General features: G+C 57.8%; 1 protein-coding gene across 4 annotated transcripts in view; it reads left to right on the plus strand.

Annotated features, from left to right (window-relative positions):
- Positions 1–19,082, plus strand: part of PDGFRB (platelet derived growth factor receptor beta) — a 36,849-nt gene that overhangs the window by 5,648 nt on the left and 12,119 nt on the right. Inside the window, exons 1-10 of one of the 4 annotated variants that reach the window (XM_082726275.1) lie at positions 5,580–5,788; positions 10,517–10,562; positions 11,627–11,950; positions 12,475–12,741; positions 13,465–13,592; positions 13,708–13,882; positions 14,477–14,669; positions 15,364–15,479; positions 16,786–16,909; positions 17,246–17,457. In XM_082726275.1, the coding sequence (XP_082582401.1) occupies positions 10,523–10,562; positions 11,627–11,950; positions 12,475–12,741; positions 13,465–13,592; positions 13,708–13,882; positions 14,477–14,669; positions 15,364–15,479; positions 16,786–16,909; positions 17,246–17,457 (1,579 nt within the window). In that variant the 5' untranslated portion in view covers positions 5,580–5,788; positions 10,517–10,522. Of the gene's footprint in view, positions 1–5,579; positions 5,789–10,516; positions 10,563–11,626; positions 11,951–12,474; positions 12,742–13,464; positions 13,593–13,707; positions 13,883–14,476; positions 14,670–15,363; positions 15,480–16,785; positions 16,910–17,242; positions 17,458–19,082 lie in introns of those variants that run through there. The other 3 variants (XM_082726274.1, XM_082726273.1, XM_082726272.1) reach the window with 3 other exon arrangements.

The raw sequence follows: 19,082 nt of genomic DNA on the forward strand, positions 1-19,082 counted from the left end.
CTTTCTTTCTTTCTTTTTTTTTTTTTTTAAGATTTTTATTTACTTATTTGACGGAGATCACAAGTAGGCAGAGAGGCAGGCAGGGTGGGGGGTAAGCAGACTCCCTGCTGAGCAGAGACTCCGATGTGCGGCTTGATCCCAGGACCCTGAGATTATGACCTGAGCTGAAGGCAGAGGCTTAACCCACTGAGCCAACCAGGCGCCCCTCATGCTTGCAATTCTTCTTCTTCTTCTTCTTCTTCTTTTTTAAAGATTCTTTTATTATTTGACAGACAGAGATCACAAGCAGGCAGACAGAGAGGAGGAAACAGCCTCCCTGCTGAGCAGAGAGCCTGATGCGGGGCTCAGTCCCACAACCCTGAGATCATGACCTGAGCCAAAGGCAGAGGCTTTAACCCACTGAGCCACCCAGGCACCCCCACATTTGCAATTATTTTTTTTAAGATTTTATTTATTTATTTGACAGACAGAAATCACAAGTAGGCAGAGAGGCAGGCAGAGAGAGAGAGGGAAGCAGACTCCCTGCTGAGCAGAGAGCCCGATGAGGGACTCGATCCCAGGGCCCCGAGATCATGACCCGAGCCGAAGGCAGAGGCTTAACCCACTGAGCCACCCAGACACCCCTGCAATTCTTAATGATTTTGGAACCGGGGTCCCGTGTGTCCATTTTGCACTTGGCTCCACAAATTACATAGCTGGTTCTTCCCCGGGGCCTCGGTGGGGGGTTGAGATGGTTTCATATCCAAAACTGGCCTCGCTGCCACACCCTCCCAACAGATGCTAACCTGCGCCTGTCACTCCCGTTTGAGGATGGGGAGCTCCCTCCTCCCGCAGTGCTTGGAGCTGGCCTGTTACCGCTGCCCAGCCAGCAGCCAGCCACCCCCTACCCCACTGTTAATGTCCTGGTGCCTCCGGAACAAAGCCTGAATCCTCACCCAGGACCCAGGCCTTTCCCAGAGTGACCTCTGCCTTTCTTCCTGGTATTAGACATGAGCCCTTCCCTACCTCTTTGCTAAAGAGCCCTGATTTCTGATGTCAGAGCTCCCCCCCTGCTGTGCTCCCAGATGCCCTGAGATCTCCCATTTCCCACACAGAGCCACTGTGGGATACCCTTCCCTGGCATCATCCACCAAAGAAACTGGCTAAATCCCGGAGGCCAAGGTGGAGGACGCCCCCTCCCCCGCTAGAAGAATCCCATATTCAGGACACTTGCCATTTACTGAGCACCTGTTTTGTGACAGGTGCTTTTATCATCATTGCTGCCCCTCAGAGCAATGGAAAAGGAAGTCTGGAAAAGGAAGTCTCTTGTGTCATTTTCTTGGAAATTGGAACTCACGGAAGTTAAAGTCAGAGAGGTCACACCGTGATGAGGGAGGAGAACTGGCACTTAACTTGGACCTGGATTAAGTGGCTTCAGAGCAGGACTACTGCACCTGACATGGCTGGGCTCCTGTGTGCTTTTGGTGCCCTGGGTGGCACCAGGCACAGCTTGCTGGCTTCAGGGTCCCCTTTTGCCCTCCAACCTAGCCCATCCCATCACCACCCTGGAGGGAAAGAGTCACCATCGTCTGCCCATGTCAGCTCTCCAGCCTAGTGAACCCCAAGCCATTAGAGGACATGCCTGCAGACCAGAAGGGCCAACCCCTACAAGGCTGTGTGATCCCTTATGGTGTGTAAGCATCTATTAAGCATCTACTATAAGCCCAATTCTGTATTAGGAATTTGGGGGCATCTGAAAAAATTTTAGGTGTTTCCTCATTTGTGGGGAATCAAGTGAAAGAACTAAGGCAAAGGTACAGGAAGGGTGGTTGGCAGACCTGGGATTAAGGCCTGGGTTCTGGTCCCCGGTGGGCCTTTAAATTCCCAGCTCTGCTAAGGGACACCCCCTGCCCGCCGAGACTGCCAGCTGTACCAATAACAGGCAGCTACACTTCCTAAGAAGTCCTTCTGGAAGGGCCTTTCCCATCTCATTTATCACAGGCATCCCTTCACTGACAGGCCCGGCCAGGGGGCCTGAGCTATGCACTCACTGGCCGGGTGAGTGAGTAAGTGACTTATTCTCCCGTGAGTGCAGGAAGAACGAGGCCCCTGACTTGGCACAGGGCCGTGTGCCAGGCCCTGTTCTAAGCATTTTACTTGTATGAACTCATTCAGTGGCCTCCCCAGCTCAGTGACGAGCCCCGACTTCCAGATGGGAACGCTGAGGCGCAGAATAGCGGAGTAACTGTCTGTGGGAGAGTCGGGGTGCAGGACTGGAGAGGGAAGGATGAGAGACAGACGCTGAGAAAGGGAGAGGGAAGCAAAATGTGGGCGTTTTCTCCCCTCTGGCTCTGCCGCCCCAAGGGCTCTGAGGGGAATCTCAATGCTCCACGTTGGCTCCAATTAATGGCAGGGTTTCTCGTGAGCCCTCGCTCCGCCCGCCTGTGGGCTTGGGCTCGAGGCTGGTGGGGGCAGGCCACGTGCTGGTGGGTCAGGACAAACGGCCTGAGGCCTGCCTGCCCCCTGCCCACTTGGCTCTGAGAACCCATTCTATTTGCGGCCCCCACCCCGGCCCGGGGCTGATCCCGAGCTGGCAGCAGCCCGGGGAACAGAAGGTTTGCTTGTCTGCGTCTGCTGCACCCCCCTCCCCAGCCTCAGCTTGGGACCCCTCTCAGGGGCTCCTTTGGCTGCCAGGATCTGGGCTCTCCGTTGCCATGGCACCGGCCGGAGATGAGGCTCAGGGGGGCCGGGGGAGGGCAGGGAAGGCAGTGCAGGGAGGGCAGCGAGGGATGGTGGAGGCCCAGAACTCTGCAGCTGCCGAGGTGCTGGGGCCCCAGCAGGGGTAGGCCTGGACCCCAAGCACAGCGGGCCTGGGCCTGTGCTGGAGCCGGCCACACACCTAGCCCGACTGCCAGGGTGCTCCAGCTGGAGGCCCTCATGAGGGGCCTCGGGGCAGGCCAGTTACTGCTGGGGCACGGCCTGTGCCAGACCCAGGCTGTCCTCAGCAAGGACTCCTCTCCCCACCCATGAGCTGACCCTCAGGCTCTGCAGGGAAGTTGCTGGAAGGATCTGAGCTCTATCCCTAGCTTTTACTTTTAAATTGCTGGGTGAGCTGGGGCACGCCCCGTGCTCACTCGGCCCCGCAGCAAGGGAAGGCTAAGGACTCTCGGACCGCAGGATCCTTCAGTCCTTGGGAGCCTGGATTCTGTACAGACCCCATTAGGGTAACCTCATGTAGTCCTGTTTCCCTATGGACAGACCTGTTTCTGGGCGGGAGACAGGGCCGCCCATCGGAATGGTTAAGAAGACAGGTTTGAAGTCCGACTGGTCTGAATTTGCACCCCGGCTTCATGGCTTACTGAATGTGTCACCTTGGGCAAGTTACCAGACTTCTCTGAGACTCAGTTTCCTCCTCGTGAAAGGAGAATAACAATTGTCACAGACTGTTGTGAGGACAAAACAAGATCCTCAGTGTAATGAACATTTCTGAGTAGCCTGACCTCTGAGGGTCCCGAGCCTTCCAAGGATGGCCTGGGTTTACGGATGAGGGGGTGAGCCCCTGGCCATGGGAGGTGTGCCATTGTGGACAGGACCACCCCTTGGTTTGCAGAGAGGAAGAGGGAGGCGTGTGGGGGCGAGTGTTTGGGGCCCCTCCCAGCCCCAGGGCCGTAGGGCTCTGTGAGAGGTGGTATGACTCCCGCCTTGTTCTTCGGCTTCAGGCTCACCCCGTTATAAGGAGGGCCTGGACCGACAGACGAGGTCTGGAAGCAGAGCGGAAAGAACAAGGCGGGTGTGGCTCGTGGACGGAGCCTGTGCTGGGTGCCAGGCATGGCTTTGTCATCTTTACCTCCTGCCTCAGGGAGGCTGTGATGCGGGTGTGGAGCCAGGGTGCTTGGTGGTCAGTCGGCCCAGCACTGGAGCACTGGTTCCACCACTGGCAAGCCCTGTGCCCAAGGGCAAATGATTTAACCCCTCTGTGCCTTGCTTTCCTCCTCTGTGAAAGGGGGCCGCCACCTAGAGGTCATGGGTTGTTCCGCTGACATCAGCCCAGGTACTGGGGGAGGCCCAAAAGAATTCAGAGAGACCTATTGTTATCCCTGTTGTTTTCAAGGCCAGCTAGCTCCTTGTTCCATCTCACAGGGGCTCTGGGGGGTCCAGATGGGATCCAGAGGACTCCAGTCCGGGGATCCACGGGGCCTGTGTAGAGCCCTGGGGGTAGGGTGGGCAGCCGTGGGGGGACCAGCAGGGAGGCCAGCAAGGCACCAGAGAAGGCAGGAAGCGTTTGCTTGGGAGGCCGGGGGCGGGGGACAGGAGCACACTGCCGGCCTCCCTCCCTCACTGACCTCCTTCTCAGGACGGGTTCCCAGCCTGTGTGCGGACCAAGGCCCCCTCCCCTGGGCCCCCAGTGGCCGTGAAGCACACACTGAGTGCTTTCCCACGAGCTGTTCCAAGTCCCGGGCCTGCGTTATCCCCCACCCCCACGTGCACACACCCTGGCGGGGGAGGGGATGTGTGGCAGGAGGGGGTGCTCAGGCTTGGGGGGAATCAGTCCGTTCTTTATCAGCCTGGCTTGGATCCAGACAGATGTTTCGTTTTATTTTGAACTTCCAGAAAATAGGTCATTTCTTTCCATTGTGTCCCTGGGGAGGCCTCCTGGGGAGAGGAGCGCACAGTGAGTGACGAGAACGTGGGGGCCTCACTTGGGCCCCAGGGAGCCGGGAGGGCAGCGACCTCCCTTCCTCAGTCATGACAAGCTGTCGGCAGCGCCGCCGGGGCGCCTAGTTTCTTAGAGGCTGAGTTAAGAAGCCAGCCCAGTCCTGGGGGTAGTGGGGGGCCACGGACATGCCAGGGAAGAAGGTGGTTAGACAGGTATTTCAGAAAGACTCCCCTGGTTTGGAGGGGACAGCCTGCAGCTGGTGAGACAGAAGAGTGGCGGTGCCATGGGACAGCCAGAGGTGACCAAGCTTGTGCTGGAGGGGGCGGGGGTGGGGGGATCAGAATGCCAGCCCATGGAATGGGCACTGTTATTCTACCCACCTGGACTTCCAGAACGTCTGAAGCCCGGGACAGGCCCCAACTTAGCTTTTTTCTGCTGCTTTGTTTGGGGGACCTCATAGGTACCCAGAAACCAGAAGTTCCTCTAGGTCTGGAGCCACATGGCAGAATGAGGCCTGAATGTCAAGCTATATCACTGTGCGATTTGGACCAGGTTGCTCTCTCTCTGGCCCTGAGGGGCTCTTCTGGCTTGTGGGGAGATTCACTGTGTAGAGGTGGAGTGCTGAGCCCTCACCAACAGATAGGAGGGGGGCTTAGCTTTGAGGGTGGCAGTTGGGAGCCCCCAGCCTCAGCCCCTTCCGAGGCTTCTACCCCGACTGTCTCCCTACCCAGGGGAGTCTGCAGTCCTCCTTGGCTCCTGGGATGAAGGCCCCCCACCCATGCTGCCAGAGCACACCTACATCTCAGCCTCCTTGGAGTAAGGCCCCCTGGGCCGCCCTCTGCCAGGTCCAGCCGATGCGGCCCTCACTCATGTGCTCTCGCAGCTGCTGGAGGGAGGACTCCATCCCTGGCTCCAGATGCCTCTTGCCCCCACACACTCCTAGGCCTCAGGCGGGCTGCCTTCTCTGAGCTGAGTCATGACATCCAGGCCAGGGCGCCTCCCCGGGTCCCCACCCCCATCCCAGCATTCCAGCTCTGCACAGCTGCCTTCCCCGAGCGAGTGGGGTCCTGAGAGCCACAGGCAGCCCTGGAAGTGCACCCTGTGTACAGATGGGAAGTCCACGGCTCAGTGAGGGGCACGACAGCACGACAGGTGGGTGACAGAGCTGGGGCAAGAACCCACATAACCTTATTCCCGTCAGCCAGGAATCTGTCCTGGTTTGTCCCCGGGGACGCAGAGTGGAGAGGGGTGTACAGAAGAGAGGAGGAGGCTGCCAGCAGTGTCCCCACTTCTGCTTGCAACTTAGCCACTTTCTCTGAGGACAGGACAGGAAGAGTGACTGCCCACAGAGTGGGCCATGAAGGTAGCCTGAACCTTGGGTCTTGAGCTACCGGCCTCACATCGGGGATAGGGCTGGAGCCAGGGCTGCCCAGTCAGGTGTGTTCCAGCGCCCCATCAGCTACCTACCTGAGCCTGGCTTGCCTAGGGCAAAACACTGACACCTGTCCCTGTTTTTCTCTAAGCCTCAGTTTCCCCACCTGTACAATGGGCACAGGAAGAGGGTTGGTTTGGAGAGATGATCCCTGAGGGCCGTGAAGCTCTGATATTCTGTGACTCTAACCCCGTGACTCCTTGGCTAGGCCTCCTCCTCCCTCTGGCATCTTGTTTATTCAGAGCATCCCTGGCCTGAGACTGCCCGCCCCAACACCCCCCTCCTCCTTGCAGCAGGGCTGCCTCCCATCCTCACCTCCCTGCTATTTCTGCCCATTCCCTGCCTCCAGACAGAGGGTCCCTCCATCCACTCGGGAGCCTACAGCCCCTCCAAACCCTGAAGCAGCTTGATGGCAGCTCTCAATCCTGGCCCTTTGCCTCATTCTCAGGAAATGACACTGCATCCCCAACACACACACACACACACACACACACACACACACACACACACACACACTCCTGTCCCCCCTCAGTGTTCCAAGTCAGAATCAGGAGTAGGGGCTCGTGCAAGCTACCTCTCACTCCAGCCCCTCCAGCCTCTATCACCAGGTCCCATAGCCTCTCAGCTAAACCAGTCCCACTCTGTCCCCAGCCCAAACACAGAAGGCGGCGGTGGCACGGGCTGGCCGAGAGCACTCTGCAGACAGAGGTTCGGTCTCTGCTCTGCATTCCTAGGCAAGTTCCCTACCGGTTCAATGCCTTGGTTTCCCCATCCAAAACAGGAGTGACCCTTGGATGTAGCCCACAGAGTCGGCTGGTGAGCACTGGCTTGTATTGGGTGTTGTGGCTGTGTGATCGGATGTGTTGAGGCCTGCGTGCACACAGGCCCCCCTGCACGTGTGCAGCTTGGCTGGGGCCGGGTGCACATGTGATCTGTGGCACGTGTGCACCCCGCCCATGGGTGTGTGGGAGAGCGCACAGGCAGCAGTCTGCGCCGAGAGCGCGTGTGCGGCCATGTGTGCCGGGTGCCGGGGAGCTGTGTGCACGTGGGATTTGTGTGGGCACGCACATGTGCAGTGCCTGCGTTGAGGGCTGGGCACACACATGGCCTGGTGCACACGGGTGTGTTTCCGAGCAGCGTGTGAGTGCGTGGGTGGGGCTCTGGGGTGTGTGAGAGCATGCCGGCCGTGTGCAAGCCTCCCCCACCGCCGGCAGCCAGGGAGCCCTCCTCCCTGGCCTCCCTGTGTCGTGGGAGTCTCGGGACCCCGAGGGAGGGAAGCTACTGCTGGCGGATGTGGCCCAGAGGACTGGATTTATTTAGATTAAGGTGGTGGGAAAGAATCACAGGAGCTGGAAAGACATAAGTCTGGGCTCAGAGTGGTTCCCCAAGCATGCCTGCTTCCCAGATTTGGGGTCCACATTCTGCTCCCCCAAACGGGTCCTTCTAATTCACTGGGAGGAGCGGGACAATGACTCCATCTTTGGACCTCTGCCCCCACCAGTAAGAGGAATCATGAGGTCTTCCTGGCCCTCAGCACCCTCCTCATGGGCAAAGAGGGGATCCCTGAGAGTCCCTGCCCTCTCTCTGCTTCAGGGGCCTCCCCAGGCAGGTAGGAGGGTGCCTGCATCCTGACTGTGACATCCATCTTGTCCCAGGTGACTCCTCCCTGGAGAGCAGCTCTCCCCCTGAAGAAGGGGGAGTTGTCACAGGCAAGACCACAACCTCCTAATTAGCTGCTTGGGCCTCTGTGGGGTTGGCTGGCCCTACAGCAGCCTCTGAGAAGCATAGAGGTCCATAAGGCATTGGGTAAATAACTGGGGGTATCAGGGAGTCATCTAAGATGGGCCGGGGAGGTTGAGTCTGGGGCCCCCAAACTGTACTCTTGTTCTTCCCAGTCCTTCTGTTGTCCACACTACCTTTTCTTTTGCCACTTCCTGGGTTTCCAGATCACCTGTTTATTTGTCTCAAAGTCCCCTGAAAGGCCGGCTAACTCCCAATTGTAGATATGGGAAAAGTGGGGCCCAGAGAGGGAAACGATTTGTCCAAGTCCACACAGCATGTCTGTGACCAAATGGTCAGGGAAATTCAACCTGTGGAATGAGATGGGTTGTGGATTGACGTGACTCCAGCCTCGGTAACGTAGCCCCCTCTTTCTCATCGGCCTCACCTCCCTAAACCACCCCAGCAAGAATAACAGTGACCAGAACCTTCTCTCTAGCAAATGAAAAGCACAGTTTTAGAACAAGGGTAGCTCTTTGAGTTGCCCCTTCCAAACTTCTCCTTGTATTCATGGGGGGGAAACTGAGTCCCAGAGAAGGCAGGAGACTTGCTGAGTCTCACGGTGAGTCTGAGATCCCTTGTGACTGGAACCAAAATGTTCATTTCCTAGAGTGAGAAGTCGGTCCAAGATCCCTGGCGCATCTACACTGGCCCTGAGCGCTTCTGCCCAGACTATCCTCTCCTTAGCCTGATTCTGCCTTTTTGCTGTGTGATTAGGCCACAATTCTGTCCCTCTCTGGGCTGCTGCCTGTTCAAGAGGGCCCCTCCTGGCTCAGAGTCTCAGAAACTCTGAGCTGCCCCCGGCCCCACGCCCAGCAGGAGAGGAGCCAGGGTCAGGGGAGTTGGGGGCCCAGCCTGCAAGGCCCAGCCTTCCAGAGCCAGGCCAGCCCTGGTCGCAGTGACCTCCCATCTCCAGGCCAGCCGACCAAATTCCTCCTTTAGAATAATAAACAGTGTGGCCAGCCAGGGAGGCTGGGAGGGGAGCGGCAGGGAGGCTGAGATGACCCCCTCCCCCAGCCTGGGCTGCTAATGATTTTCTTTGGCTGGGATCTCAGGCAGGAAGGGGGGAGCAAGAGGGGCACCCAGCTAGGGGCACATGGGCCTCTGTGGGGGCTGTTGGCTCTGCCTCTGCACTGATCCCTCTTGCTGGTGGAAGACTGGCATCCAGCTGGAGAGGTTGGGGCAGGAGGGACGGGAGTGGGGGTGCTGTGGGAGGGCTGGGCTTTGTCTCTGGAAGAGTCAAGAGAGAGGAATGAGGAGACCCTCAGGCAGGCTGGTGGGCTGGTGGAAGGGATGGGGAGGAGGAGGAAGGGCAAAGCAGAGTTGCTCAGAGAGCTTCCTGGGGGGCTGGGCAGTAGGGGTAAATGCTGCCCCCATAAGTGGCCCACTCCCCATCATCCCATTTTGAGCTGGCAACTGAGGACACCGCGAGAGCGATGGCACAGGAGGCAGCCCCCATGGGGCTCAGACCTGGAGCCCAGCCCTAGACTGGGAAGTAAAGAGCCATCTGGGCGTGGCCTGAAGAGCCAGGCCTGGCCCCGCAGCCACTCAGGGAAGTCAGCAGACCCGCAGCCCGGGAGGCGCCCTGTGCCTGGTCACGCGGTCTCTTCCCACGTTTCTTGCTCTGTGACCCCTGTCTCCTGGTCACCTTCTTATCGATGCTGCAGGCAGACCCTTGCCAGCTTAGCTATTGGTGGTTGTCTGGAATCCGCAGATGGAGCTGCTAAGGGCAGGGATGGAGCAGAATCCCACCTGAGTCGATCTGTCTCTCTGTGGTCCTTCTTCTGTCTCTGGCTGCCTCCTTTACCATGTGCATCCTCCTTCTTGGTCTCTGTGTCTGTCTCTTTCTGCCTCTATCATTCCAGATCTCTTTGTCTCCCTCCTGGACAAGCTCTGCTGGGTCATCCTGCGTGAACTTCTTTCCCATCTGGAGCCTTGGTTTCCCTGTCTGGACCCTGGGGGGTGAAGGTGGGGGAGCTTGGATTCAGCAGTCTCCAAGGACCTCTGAAGACTTCCCGTGCAGTGGGGCTGCCCCTGGGCTCATCCCCTGGCCCCTCTTCCCTAGGCCTCCCTGTGCAGCTTGGGGCTGAGTAAAGGGGGCCCAGGCATGGGGGTGCCCCCCCACATTCCACAGTCCTGACTCCCCCGCTTCCCTTCCCACAGCCGCCTCCACTTCCTGTTGTGCTTTTGGAGCCTGTGGGAGTTCTCTGGGTTCTGGCTTTCCCCTCCTGCTCCCCCAGGCCTTTCATCACGCTTTCCCAAATATTTGTCCTGGCAGATAAGAGCTTGGTATTGGAACTGTCACCCAGATGACTGGCTGTTAGAGCTGGCGGGCCCCTGGACACCATCCAGCCCGAGTCCCCCACTCCCACTGCACATAAAGAGAAACTAAGGCCCAGAGAGGCCTGGGTTCCGCCAAGGATACTGGAGAGGTAGAGGCAGAGGCGAAGTTTGATCCATTCGCCCTGAGGCCCAGCTCCATGCAGGGGGTGGGAACTCAGGCGAGTGTCCTCTTGATCAAGGGACATGGGTGGCTTTTGACTTCAGCCCCATAGACATGGAGGCTTGGTGGTCTGGGCTGGGGTTTTCTTCTGCAGGACCCAGGTGCTAAGTCCAATTTTGCAATGACTGTGCCCACTCAGCCCTTACCCCTATATTTAACTCTGCAGGACACCATGCAGCTTCCGAGCACCAGGCCAGCTCCTGTCCTTAAAGGTAGGTACACTGTGGCTTCCAAGTGTCATGCCAGCTCCTGTTGTCAAAGGGGTAGGGGACCCCCAGGAGGCACTGAGCAGAACCCTGGAGCTGGCCGAGGCTGTTAAACTAGCACCGGGGCCTGGGAGCCCAGGGACACTGCTGTGCTCGTGAGCCTCGATTTCCTGCCTTTCCTGCGGTGCTCAGTGGAGGCCTCCTTCTACTGTTCACTCAGCTCAGTCACCCCTGTGTCCCACCTCTTCTCAGTACTCTGGGGTACCAGCCTGGCTGGTCTGCTTCCGGTCTGGGGCTCCCCTCCCATGCCTCGATCCCTCACTGGCTATGAGTGCCCAAGTCCTGGCTGGGCTTCTGTGAGCACACCCTTCCCTCACTACTGCCTGTTCTATGCTGTCGGTGCTCCGGGGGCTGGGTGGCCAACCAGGCAGTGAACCGTCACCGGCCACCAGGGGGTCCTGAGGGACCAGCCGACAGCCTACCAAGGACAGGTGCCTGGCTGGCTGGCTGAGCACCTGCAGGTCTGGGGGACGCGGCTTACAGAATCCTGCCCAGGGGACATTAGCAGGGAGAGGAGGAACCAATCACTTGACACTGGCATCCAACCCCAGTTCCCTCCAGGCCCCAGGAGGGGGGCCCCTGAGTCTCTCCTGTACTGTGTGCCCTACTCTGAGCTACCTTGCCCCACTCTCCCTAATCAAGGCCACCCCTGGGGTAGGGTGGAACCTGGACAACTGGGCCAGCTGCAGGGAAGGGGCTCAGAAAGTGACCTGGGAAGTAATGCAGGAACTGGAGGCCTGGGAATTGCTTCCCACGGATTTCCTGATGCCTTTGGGTGAACATGCCCGCAGCCTGAACACAGCATAGCTGGAGACTCTAAGGTCTGGGAACTAGAGGCACTAAGATTAGGAGTCCTGGGCAAGCTGGCCTCAAAGCCATGGCTTCCAGTCTGTGTCAGATTAGGGCGGCGTGGTCTTCAAGGACTGTGCAGACATGGCTTCCTCCAGGGTCAGCCGAGAGGAGAAGGGCTGATGTTCCTGTGCTGACATCTGACGCCTTTTCTCCCAAAGGCCAGGTGCTGTTGCTGCCTCTGCTATTGCTGCTGGGCCCACAGTCCTCATGGGGCCTGGTCATCACACCCCCGGGGCCAGAGCTTGTCCTCAATGTCTCCAGCAACTTCGTTCTGACCTGCTCGGGCCCCGCTCCAGTGGTGTGGGAACGGATGTCCCAGGAGCTCCCACAGAAAATGGCCAAGACCCAGGATGGCACCTTCTCCAGCACACTGACACTGACCAATGTCACTGGGATAGACACAGGAGAATACTTCTGCGCCTACAAAGGCTCCGATGGGCTGGAGCCTGGTGAGCGAAAACGGCTCTACATCTTTGTGCCAGGTAAGCACCCCACCTGCCTGCTCACTCTCTGACTTCTGTCAGCTGCAGGTGTCTGGGGGGAGCAGAGAGTGCTTAGTGACACTGTGAGCCACCACCAGCTTTGACATCAGATGAATCACAGGATCCAGCCTGGCTTGGGCCAGGAGTATGATCACTCCCCTGGCCCCCTGAGTCAGATCAGGGAGATCTGACTGCTCCCTGCCCACCCCATTCCTGGCTCCCCAGAATTTTGGCTTCTCAGCAGGTTCCAATATGCTCTCCCTTGGGCCTCCACATCCCATCTTTCCTATCCTGCAAGCTCTGGGTACCAGCTGCCCTTTGACTTGTAGCTTATCTTCTTTCCCACCCTGGTGCTGACTGTATCAAATGTTAAAGCTGGAAGGGACCTCTGAGAGCATCCTTATTCTGTAATGAGAAAACTGAGGGGCAGAAAGAAGATACCGGCTCAAGGTCACATAGAAATTCAGGGGATAGCCAGAAAACCAGCTCCCCTGACCCTCATTCTTGGCCCTCACACCTGGCAGATCCCACGATGGGCTTTCTCCCGGTTGACGCTGAGGAGCTATTCATTTTCCTCACGGAAATAACTGAGATCACGATTCCGTGCCGAGTGACGGATCCGAAGCTGGTGGTGACACTGCATGAGAAGAAAGTGGATATCCCACTACCCATCCCCTACGACCACCAACGTGGCTTCTCTGGTACATTCGAGGATAAGACCTATGTCTGCAAAACCACCGTTGGGGACAGGGAAGTGGATTCTGAAGCCTACTATGTCTACAGCCTCCAGGGTAAGCCCCCTTTCTGGCCTGATGTTCAGCAGAGGCAATTACGGCCCTCCGCAGGGGTAGAGCCCTTCCCTGCTTATGAAGTGGGCTATTCCTTTTTTCATCACATTCTCACTGTAGTCTTGGAAGGCAGGTAGTGTTTCCCCATTTTACGGGTGAGAAGCCTGAAACTCAGAGAAGGGAGTATGCTCAAGGTCATGGGGAGGGTGAGGGGCAAGGCTGGGCTGCACACTGTTGTGGGCAAAGGCACAGGCCTTGGAGCTGGTTGGGTTTGAGTCCTAGCTGTGCACTTCCCATATGAGAGAGTTTGCACCAGGTACTTAATCTCTCTGGGTCTGCTTCGTCCTCTGGAAAATGAGGACCATAATGATGGCCCACCTGGTGGGATTATTAGGAGGATTAAAGACAGAGGCTCCCTGGTACATGGTTTGTGCTCCATACCTTTCTCTGGTACTTAGAGGCCCAGAGAATACACTGATTCAAGATTTTAGAATGTCGGATCCATGAGGACAGGAATTTAGTCTGTTGTGTTTATTGCTAAAGTCCCAGTGCCCAGCATAGTACTTGGCGTACAGAACATAGTTAACAAATATTTGTTGAATTAATGGATCTTCTGCATGAGTCATCCCTTCCATCTCTGAATCCCCACCCTATCCCCAAGCCGCAGGGCTGGTGTGATGGCTGGTGGTGACTTCCTTGGCCCTAAACTGATCTCTTCCCCACCAGTGTCATCCATCAACGTCTCAGTGAATGCAGTTCAGACTGTGGTCCGTCAGGGCGAGAACATCACCATCATGTGCATTGTGACCGGAAATGAGGTGGTCAACTTTGAATGGACCTACCCACGCATGGAGGTAGTGCTGGGCTGGGGGGTTGGAGGAATGGCCAGGGAAGGATGGGTATCTTGCCTTGTAGCCTAACTTCTTGGACTCTGCCTGATGGGGGGGCTTCCCCCACCTGTCCCTACAGAGTGGGCGGCTGGTGGAGCCAGTGACTGACTTCCTCTTCAATATACCCTCGCACATACGCTCCATCCTGCACATCCCTGCTGCTGAGCTTGGCGATTCAGGGACCTACATCTGCAATGTATCAGAAAGTGTGAATGAGCATCGGGATGAAAAGTCCATCAATGTCACTGTGGTTGGTGCGTGTCCTGGGGCTCAGCCCCGACCCTCCTTCTGAGCTGGACCTAGACCTATCATGGCCCCAGGGTCCTGTCAGCTGCATTCCAGTACAGCTCTAGCTTCAGTACCAACCAATGCCCATTTCCAGGATAAACCAGCACGCAGGGTTGGCCAAATCCAACTCTGTTCCCGGGGTGGACTTTCTGCCTAGCCAGAACCTCAGGCCCAACCCGATTTCTAAACCCACCTGTCATCCCGGCCCAGGCCGCCCCATCCTCAACTTCAACTATGCTGCAGCTCACCTCAGCCACAATCCTGAGCCAGAATACGCTCAGTGAGAATGACAACTCCAGTCCCAATCTTAAACCCGGTCCCCAAATCAATATCAGCCCCCAGTTCGGTCCCTGGTCCAGGCTGAGCCGCGACTTCAACCCCAGATCCCGTACCTCCATCATTGGCTCAGGTCCTAAAGCCTGAAGACCAGAAGGCTGGGCTCCTTTGCATTCGGTGGATGCCCTGCCTCCGGGAGCCCCGCCCCCAGGAGGCGCTGTCCTATTGGTAGCCGGGCCGGGCCCCACCCCTGGGGCCCGCCCCCTGACGGCCGCCCCTTGCAGAGAGTGGCTACGTGAGGCTGCTGGGAGAGCTGGACGCCATACAATTCGCGGAGCTGCACCGCAGCCGGACTCTGCAGGTCGTGTTCGAGGCCTACCCGCCGCCCACTGTCCTGTGGCTCAAGGACAACCGCACGCTAGGTGACTCCAGCGCTGGCGAGATCTCCCTGTCCACACGCAACGTGTCTGAGACCCGGTGAGCAGCAGCCCATCCGCTCCATTCTTGATGTTATTCTCTGCAGCTGCCCGGCAGCTCACAGCCTTCAGCCACGGGACACATCTAGAGACACTTTTCTTGAGAGCCTACTACGTGCGAGGCACCGTACCAGGCACTGGGGAGGCTGCAGAGCTCCAAGCAGACTGTTCCAGCCCTCCTAGAGTCTCCTGTCTAGAGGGGGAAACAGACGTGGGTCAGATGATCACCCAGATGTTCAGTTGTCCTTGTGATGGGTGGGGCCAGCTGGGAGCAGCTGAGGAGAAGAAGGCCAGATGATCAGGGAGGAGGGTGCCGGACGGGCCATGACCACCCATGCATGGATGGTGGCCCGGAGGCAGGAGGCCAGCAGGCCGACAATGAGGGGCCGTCCTTGCGAATAAAGCCCTGTCAGGCTTTTCTGCAGGAGTGAGATGTGGAGGGGGAGGGAAGGGGTGCTTGCCCCACCTTCTTCACCCCTCCCAACCGCCTCTGAGCTCTGGGGAGCCCCCTGCCGATGGGTGGGGGATTCAGGAGACTGGCATCGTGAGTCGCATCTGCTAGCGACACCTGTGTGATGTTGGGAAGGCCCTGCCCCTCCCTGGGCCTGGTTTCTCAGGTCCATCCAAGGAGGGCTGGGTGGGGGGACTGTGGGAGTTCTTCCAGCGCCGGCAGCTGGGCCCGTTGTGCTCCGCAGGTACGTGTCGGAACTGACGCTGGTGCGGGTGAAGGTGGCGGAGGCTGGCTGCTACACAGTGCGGGTCTTCCATGAGGACGCGGAGGCCCAGCTCTCCTTCCAGCTGCAGATCAACGGTGAGGAGCCCTGCACCCTGCCTCCCTGCACACCAACCCACCCTCCACTGCTTCCCTCTCCCTTCCTACCCTGTCCACCCACCCACAGGAGGAGAGGGAGCAGGAGAGGGAGCGGAGGACTCAGGAGGCTGGCCTCGAGGCCGAGCTCCAACATTTCCCCTCCTCTGTGAACTTGGCATGTCTCCTCCTTGGGCCTCAAGCTGTCCACGGAGGCGCCTGGGCTACACTGGTGTCCCTAACACCTCAGGCCTTCATGTGCCAGTGCCATGATTTGTCCTTCTCACATGCCCTCATACTGGACTACTACTTAGGTAGTCACTGAGCAACACCAACACACCAGTCTGCCCTGCCTTTGTGCAGCTTGTCTTCCTCCACGGTAGGGCAGAGAACCAGCAAATGACACAGAAGGTTAGAAGGTAACAAGTGCCGTTGTAGGAGGAGAAAAGCTGGGTAGGGAGGACAGAGGGCTCATGAGGCATGGGGCGGTGAGCGTTGCGATTTTGAGCGGCCTGATCAAGTTGGCCTCGAGGAGGCGACATTTGTGTGAAGACTTAAAGAACGTGAGGGTGTTCACCAGGGGGATTCTGGGGGGCAAGGGCCCGCCAGGCAGTGGCAAGGCAGGACAACAGCAGAAAGCCGGTGTGGCAGGAACCGAGAAGGGGGAGAGTGGTGGAGATGAGGTCAGAGCTGAGGCCTGGTCATGGGGTGGGTGGGGGGGACAGATTGCATGGGTCCCCTCGGGCCCTTGTATGGACTTTGGCTTTTACTGTGACGGAGATGACAGAGCCACGGCAGGGTTTTGAGCAGAGGAATGACACACGAATGACTTACTGTTTTGTCAATTGACTTTCTAAAAATAAATGTATTTTGAAAGAGAATTTAACCTCTCAATTGTAGATGGAAAATCAGCATCACATGTCATAAATATAAAGCAACCACTAAAATAAACTCTGGGAAAACAAAGTGATGCTATTAAATTCTACCTCCGTGCTCTCCTGCTCTCGCTTTCCCAGGGCTTTCTCTGACCCTGAGACCTGCTCTGTCTTTGTTAAAAGGGCAGATTAGCAGTCTCAGAGAGGTGTTAGAGACAGACTGGCACCCTACTGAGGCTTTCCCTTTGAAGTGCCCAGAAGGGGAACCTGTCAGTTTTCACACGGGGATTCCTGGTATTTGATGTTCACCTGCAGCCTGAGGCTCCCCTCCCCCCCCTTACCCCCAGACCCTGGGCCAGATCCTCCTGGAGGGCCTTTCTCACTGTCTCCTTCCTGACCTCCCCACCTCCTGGCTTCCTGCCCTCTCCACATAGTGCCTGTCCGTGTGCTGGAGCTGAGTGAAAGCCACCCTGCCAGCGGGGAGCAGACGGTCCGCTGTCGCGGTCGCGGCATGCCCCAGCCACACCTCACTTGGTCTACCTGCAGCGACCTCAAAAGGTGAGCAGACCCCTGGCCTCCCTCTCCCAGAGTAACCACAGCCGCCTGGAAGGACCCAGTGGAGGTCATCTCCTCCAGCCCCTTCTCTGGGCACCAAGTTCCAGGCTAGAGCCTCGTTCTAGAAGATGTGGCTTCTTGGAGATGCTCTGCATGACCTCAATGTCCCATTTCCTTACCTTGACTCAGGCGATCAAATGAAGGGAGTGGATTTTGCGATCGCGGGCTCTCAGTTCTGGGTTCGGAGCGCCCCCTGCCGGTCAGTCGAGGGGGCACAGGAGGAATGAGCTCAGGACCAGTCAAGGACTGGAAGCTGACTGGACTGGCTTTCCTCAGCAGATGTCCACGCGAGCTGCCGCCCACGCCGCTGGGGAACAGTTCGGAGGAGGAGAGCCAGCTGGAGACTAACGTGACATACTGGCCCGAGGACCAGGAGTTCGAGGTGGTGAGCACACTGCGCCTGCGCCGTGTGGACCAACCGCTGTCTGTGCGCTGCACTCTGCACAACCTGCTGGGACACGACATGCAGGAGGTCACCGTGGTGCCGCATTGTGAGTCCTCCAGCCCGAGTGGCTCCTGGAGACCCTCCATCCCCACCTCCACCCTGCCATCCTTGGAGCTGTGCCTGGGAGCCCAGCTGTGCCTTGGGGCCTCGCCAAGCCCACCAGCATGCGCCCCTGTGCACTTATGCAACAACGCAGGACTGGCACACGTGCGTACACCCATGAGTGTACGTGTCTAGGCCATGGCTGGGTGTACGCATGTTCTGTGTGCATTCTAAGCCATAAGCAGGAGCAGGCTTGACCCTTGGACACAGGGCAGACCCTCCCAGTGTAGATTTGTAAACCACATCATGAAGACTGCCCAAGCCCCAGATACACGTGTCAAGCTGGAGTGTATGTCTACAGGCTTGTGCACAAGCACGCATGCTGCCTGCCTTTGGGGGACTACACCGAGTACATGCATAAAGCCGTGGATATGGCTATGCCCAATCCCCAGACGTGTATATAAACCCACAGGGGTGTGTCTGTATGCGTGTATGTGCAGATGCACGATCCCCACACAAGGGTGTGGATAGTGCATGTGTAATTCCTGTGCATGTGTGCAAACTGGCACAGAACATGGAGCAGCAGCAGCCCCTCCCCCTGAAAGCGTGCAGACACAGCCTCTGCACCCAGATGCCTGCTATCCCATGCATGTCTGTGAGCAGGTTCACACACACACACACAAAGGCACAACTCTTGTCCACGGGAATAGTGTTAGCCAGCGCCTGGGTGCCCATGCTACCTGCCAGTCCCTGAGCGTGCGTTTCCCCATGTGCTGGTTCATTCATTTCCTCTTTCTCCCTGGAGAAGGCCCAGCCCCCCGGCACTTCTAGTGCCCTCAGTCCAGAGAGAAGGCAGCCAAAGAACTAGGCAATCCCACTGCAGGGAGCAGTACTTTGTTGGGGCGAGGGAGCCTAGAGGGAGGAGGGGCTCTGTGTCCAGCTGGGGGATTCAGGAAAGTGTCCTGGAAAAAGAAATCTTTAGGTCAAAACTTGAAAGATACCTGGAAGTTAGGCTGGTAAGGAATGGGGTTCGAGTCAAAGGGGATGGCTTTTGCAAGAACCCAGAGGCAAAGTGGGATCAGAGAACTCAAAGGCATTCAGCATGGCTTGAGCCCAGAGTATGTGTGTGTTTAGGGGCTGGAGCAGGGAGATAACAAGAGAAAGGGAAAGGACTGGTAAAGGAGGGGCTTGGGTTAGGCAGAAGCCAGGGAAAACAGAGCTTTGAAGGCTGTGGGAGGCGTTGGCAGGTTGGTCTGGCACACACACACGAGCTTCTCTGCGCACAGAGCTGTTCCCGGCCCGCTGCCCCGTGGTGGGACAGGTGGGGGGTTTCATCCCTTATCTCACTCCCACTCCCACGCATGCGCACGTACCCCTGAGCTGGTGGGCGCCTGCAGACCAGCCCAGAGCAAGACTGCCCGAGGGGGAAGCCACGTACCAATGCACAGGGAAACTACCATGGCTGGACGAAGCCTCTTCTTTTTACTCAGATTGCTCCTTAGAAGATTCAGACTTCCTTCCCAGGCCTGGGATGTGTGACCTTGTGGGGAGAGGGAGGAGAAGAGTGATGTTGGTCTGGGACCCTGAGGAGGAGGGACAGGGCCTCCAGGGGTGCTGAGAGGGGCAAGT

The sequence above is a fragment of the Mustela nivalis genome (assembly GCF_964662115.1).
Source record: "Mustela nivalis genome assembly, chromosome: 3".
NCBI classification, from domain to species: domain Eukaryota; kingdom Metazoa; phylum Chordata; class Mammalia; order Carnivora; family Mustelidae; genus Mustela; species Mustela nivalis.